We start from the raw sequence: 5,445 nt of genomic DNA, 5'->3' as shown, positions 1-5,445 counted from the left end.
AGAAGATTTTTGTGTATAAATCAGGGTTGTCCGTTGTCTCACTTTTGGCACAAGTCTCATGTTTTTGAGAGTTTGTTTTTTCAGACTCCAATTAAAAACAACAACAAAAACAACACATTAACTCAGAAGTGTGGAGTGTAATAAAGACGCCGTGAGCTGTGTGTGTGTCACTCCCTCAGACACCGCAGCAGATGCAGTGGAATGACCATGAAACCTCCTCGGGTGTGGGTTTGGTTAAAGCGAACCGGGACAGCGTGGCAGCTGGAATGTGTTTGGGAGGATAAATAAAGGTTCTGTGGTTAATTTAATGCAGTAAACAAATAACTGCCAAAGCAGCAGAGACAAACCTGTCTATCATAATCATAATCACCTAATTAAATCATGTACACACTGTACTGCCACCTGTCCAAGACAAACACAGCAACAATGCACAGGATTCGCTTCTGATGCTCACATTTTGTTGTGGATCAGAGGCCCGGACTTCAGGCAGAACTTTCTCTATTTCCCAGTTTACTTTATTCCTCTGATTATTAAAATATTTCATTAAAACACCATTTAATGCTCATAAAATCAATCAGTGCATCATTTAACCATCTGTTTTCCTAACCACCCCAAGGTAATGTCCATTTATTACCTGTCTCACTTATTACCTGTCTCACTTATTACCTGTCTCACTTAAGCTGAACCAGTTAACCTTAACCACGCCCCCTTTGATGATGTCACATGAATTAAATCATATTATTTCCTTCATGCAGTTCCACTGTAAAGCTCAGAAACCTGAGTTATTTATCAGAACAGAAAATAAACGCTGCTAAGTTACACTGTCCAAATTTACCTGAATTCATCCTAAGTAGTTTAGGCTTTTGCTGTTTGTTTGTTTGTTTGTTTGTTTGTTTGTTTGTTTGTTTGTTTGTTATTGAGCTTTGTTGTTTTTAGGAAACATCCTGGCTCCCACTGCGCACCAGCAGGTGGCGGTAATGCATCAATCTGTTGCTACAAAACCGCTACAAGAAGAAGAAGAAGAAGAAGAAGCAGGAGACGACGCCGTCATATCCGGTTCCGGTCCCTGATGCACGAAGCGCGAGCGTGTTTTAACGAGGATCCGGTGAGTAGCAGATTTACATCAAGCTTAAATCCCACAGCTTCCGGCTTTCCTCCTCTGCAGCTCCGCGGCTAATGGGTTACATTTATTAATGTGTTTAATGTGTTAATGTATTAATGTGTTTAATGTGTTCATGTATTAATGTGTTTAATGTGTTAATGTGTTTAATGTGTTTAATGTGTTCATGTGTTAAGTGATGGATGGATTAGGAGTGACAGCTGTAACTGCAGTGAGTATCAGTTTCCTCTGCAGCCTGTTATTAATTACTCTAATAACCTTAATGAGTTTAATTAGCGCTCATTTACAGATGTGATGTGAGTCACTCATGTACACAAAATATTACAGAGATTCAGGAGGATAAACCTGCTCCATAAACACAACTCTGAGCCTGGTTCCTCTCAAGGTTTCTTCCTGTCACCATCTCAGGGAGTTTTTCCTTGCCCTCGTCGCCCTGCTTGCTCATCAGAGACGGCACACACACACACACACACACACACACACACACACACACACACACACACACACACACTTCACTTCACTTTACTTCACTTCACTTTTGTTTGTGTAAAGCTGCTTTGAGACAATGACCTTTGTAAAAAAGCGCTACACAAATAAAAATGAATTGAATTGAATTGAACTCATCTTCATCCTCCTCTTCCTCCTCCACACACCTGCAGTGTGCTCATGTCTCAGCGCTTATAAATATATATATATAAATAAATATTTATATTTATATTTATATTACCACTGCATAATAAAGGAAGTTTATACAGCACATGAATATTCCAAATATCAGTTTTTGCCTGAAGCCCAGAAAAATGTCTACTGTTAATATTACTACTACTACTACTAATAATAATAATAATTTATAGAGCATTTCTCTTACATGTGGTAGCTAAATGATAATATTTAAGAGAGAACAGAATAAAAATAAAAGATGACAAACATTTTACATTTTTAATTTTTTTTCTTGATTCAAATTAGTTTTTTGAATTTTCCTTTAAATTAAAAGAGAAATTAAAGAGAAATGTTTTCAGATGATTTATCAGATGTGAGTAACAAAGCAAGCGTTCTCCACTGTGTGTGTGTTTTACACAGATCTGTAGATTTTATTCCATCTTAAGAGACTCGTCTTTATTTTATAACATTTTTGCCGTTAGTGTTCATTACAGTATTACACCTGATCACTTAGTTAATGAATTAATTAACCGAGAACAAACTAACCAACTCTGAGCAAATCAGTGAGTAAAAGATTCAGGAAGGAATCAGAAGCTTTGTGAGATTGTTCCTGTAAGTCCTCGTGAATATTAAAAAGAGAGAATCAGCCTTAACCGTTAAAGGGATCCAGTATAAATGTGAATCTGTATATGTGTTTGTTCTACTCCACACAGGACTCGTTAAGTGTGTGCGTGTGTCTCTAAGCCGTTGGTAAATTCCTCGTTTCCTCCTGGGCGTAGGATTTCACCTGTTTAGTTCGGAGGCTCAGCGTGCTGCTGAGAGCGGACTGGGTGTCGGTTCGGGTGAAAGTGAGCAGGAACGGTGTGGGAGCCGGAACACGATAACGGTTCTGTGATTAATTTACTGAACAAAACAACTTCATCATAGCAACAAGGACTAATTAATTCAATCTGTTAAATATAATCATCTAATTAACTGCTGTACGCGCTGTGCTGCTCTCTCTGTTACAGTGTGCTCTTAAACCTCGTTACTACACACACGCGCGCGCACATACGCACACACACACACACACACACACGCACAGCTGAAGTGTTAAACAGTCAGTTTATTGTGCAAAAAAAATATAAACAGAAAATGATGCTCATATTTATTCATACAAGCACAAGAACGCTGACTATAAGAGAGAGAGAGGGAGAGAGGGAGAGAGGGGGAGAGAGGGAGGGAGGGAGAGAGGGAGGGAGAGAGAGAGAGAGGGAGGGAGAGAGGGAGAGAGAGAGTGGGAGAGAGAGAGGGAGGGAGAGAGTGGGAGAGAGAGAGAGATGGAGAGAGGGAGGGAGAGAGTGGGAGAGAGAGAGAGAGATGGAGAGGGAGAGAGAGAGATGGGGAGAGGGAGAGAGGGAGAGAGCAGCTCTCTGGTTTTATATTCATTTAAATAATATTTATAACAGGTGCAGTGTAAAGTGTAATATCATTTAATTTAATCAGAATGTAGAGTAAAATGTTATTGAACAATTTAAATAATAAATTGATGAAAGACGGAATTTCTATCACTAGAGCAAACAGACACATGAACACACACACACACGAACACACAGCAATTTCAGTGGTGTTATTATTTTATTTTATTTTATATTATGGTGTGGTGTATAATTTCTCAGCCCTTGGCGATGTGGTGATTGTGGAAACTCGCACTGAGACGGTGATAGAAATTCTCACTGGAAGAGATTTGAGAGGAGAAAAACTGCTTGTGGTCTTTTCTGATCCATTTCTGTTTGTTTTTTACTGAAAATTCTTACTCACTGTTCTGTTACCAATAAGGACTAGATTATTATTATTATTACTATTATTATTATTATTCCCTATCCTCTCTAAACCCAAGCCTGTTGTTATCTCTGATTACAGATTAAACCTGACAGAATCGAGATGAAGAACCCGGTGAACGTGTTGCGCTTGCCCAGAGGTCCGGACCCCAACAGCCGCGGGTTTGACCCCACCTCACCCCGGTACATTGCGCTGTGTCCCTCGTCCATCCCGGCGTCCACCGCGAGCAGTACTGACCTCAGGAGCATCGAGGAAGAGCAGAGATTACGCACAGAGCTGCGAGAACGGTTCCTCAGGACTCTTATTGCCATGACGGACAAACAGGTCCACTTCAGCATGTACGAAAAAGTTCACGTGCAGGCGAAATTCGGAGCCTCAGACATCGACGTGCTGAACTTTCAGGTTTCTGATCTGCAAACACCTCTGGGCGTTCAGAAGGAGGCGTTACTCCGGTGTCAGGACGTGATCTCATGCTCGTTTGACTTGTGAGTTTGTGAATGTTAGAGAGTTCTATTAAAGTGAAAGGTTATATTTATTGCAATGTCTGTGTCTGTGTGATTTAAAAAAAAAAAAAAAAAAAGAAGTCCATATGCAGTTCTGCTTTGTGCCACAAGAGGGAGCCTGAACTATTCCGGAGAAGTTTTCAGCACGCTCTTAAAGCCGGTTTGTACTCGACATTATTCACCTGCGTGCTTTACCTACACGTAAAGCGATGTTCACTAGACGCCACCTCAGAGCTGAAACATCCCCGTACGTCAGGTTTCACAGTCGAGCTGTAAAACGTTTACAGATTTCAGGCACAGCGACGTTAAACGCACTGATGAGCTCTGTCTCTCTTAAACGGCTCCGCTGTTGTCGTGATTGTTGTCGTGAGCTGCGTCTCAAATCAAAAACTCTGGCCTTACCTTCAAAAGTACTTACTGAGCTAGAAGATCCTGAAGACTGGTTCATGAAACAGAGCTTTCAGTCGGTTTGAAGGCAACATGAGAGGATTTTAAAGCTCAAACACTAACTGTAATAAGAACCTCGGTTAGTGTTGTGCTCAGTGACGCTCTAGAACAGCACAGAAGTATGATCGTGGAACCCTGATAGGAGATATCCAAAGAACCCATGAGTAAACCTTTCATCTAAAAGTGTGTAGGTGGAATTTACAAGCAGCATATCTTCTTATAAATGTTACATCTAGCACGCCAGTTCTTTGGGGGAAACATTAAAGGTTCTATGTAGAACCCTTTAACAGAGAGTTTTCCTTTCACACAGGATTCCAAGTAGAACCTCTCCAGGAAAGTAAACATCCTTAGTTATCTGAAGAACCCTGGAGAAACTCCAGTGTTCCATTTGGCACTCTAAAGTTAGTCTCTTTGTGAGAAACCTTATAGGTTCTATCTAGAACCCTGCAACAGAGGATTTCAAGTAGATCTTCTCTAGAACTGTTAGCCATGCACAGAACCCTACAGGAACCATCCTTTTAAAGTGTGCTATCGATTGTGACATCAGTTCGCTCAAAAGGTCAGAGGTCAGACACGGAGCACACAGCAGTAAGGTGAGTCGGGATGATGGAACGTTGGAGTGAAGGTTCTCCTCTCTGTGATGTTCATGGTGTCTTTACTGATGATGGAGATGCAGACAGAGGAACGTCTCTGACATTCAATCATCCTGAAAGGTTTCAGCTTTGGGTTTTTTATGAAAAAATCTAATCAGGAAACTCAGAAGGACACACAATGATAAATTTATATTCTGAGTCATGCGCCGTGTTCTCAGTAGTCCTGTAACTCACACACACTGACACGCTGAGGTTCGGTTCTGACCTCGGCTAATGGAAGGAACAGTTGCTGGTCCTCACA

The 5,445-nt window shown here is 40.9% G+C and overlaps 1 protein-coding gene across 4 annotated transcripts in view; it reads left to right on the top strand.

The window, feature by feature from the left end:
- Positions 1–978: 978 nt before the first annotated feature.
- The window catches only part of gemin7 (gem (nuclear organelle) associated protein 7), a 5,809-nt gene continuing 1,342 nt past the window's right edge, over positions 979–5,445 (top strand). The window contains exons 1-3 of one of the 4 annotated variants that reach the window (XM_034305068.2): positions 1,031–1,105; positions 1,297–1,331; positions 3,683–4,086. In XM_034305068.2, the coding sequence (XP_034160959.2) occupies positions 1,299–1,331; positions 3,683–4,086 (437 nt within the window). In that variant the 5' untranslated portion in view covers positions 1,031–1,105; positions 1,297–1,298. Of the gene's footprint in view, positions 1,106–1,126; positions 1,181–1,296; positions 1,332–2,493; positions 2,667–3,682; positions 4,087–5,445 lie in introns of those variants that run through there. The other 3 variants (XM_034305066.2, XM_053234649.1, XM_034305067.2) reach the window with 3 other exon arrangements.

Source organism: Pangasianodon hypophthalmus, chromosome 6, assembly GCF_027358585.1.
Source record: "Pangasianodon hypophthalmus isolate fPanHyp1 chromosome 6, fPanHyp1.pri, whole genome shotgun sequence".
NCBI classification, from domain to species: Eukaryota; Metazoa; Chordata; class Actinopteri; order Siluriformes; family Pangasiidae; genus Pangasianodon; species Pangasianodon hypophthalmus.
The sequence above is the reverse complement of the archived record's forward strand: the minus strand, read 5'-3'. Positions and strand labels throughout refer to the sequence as shown.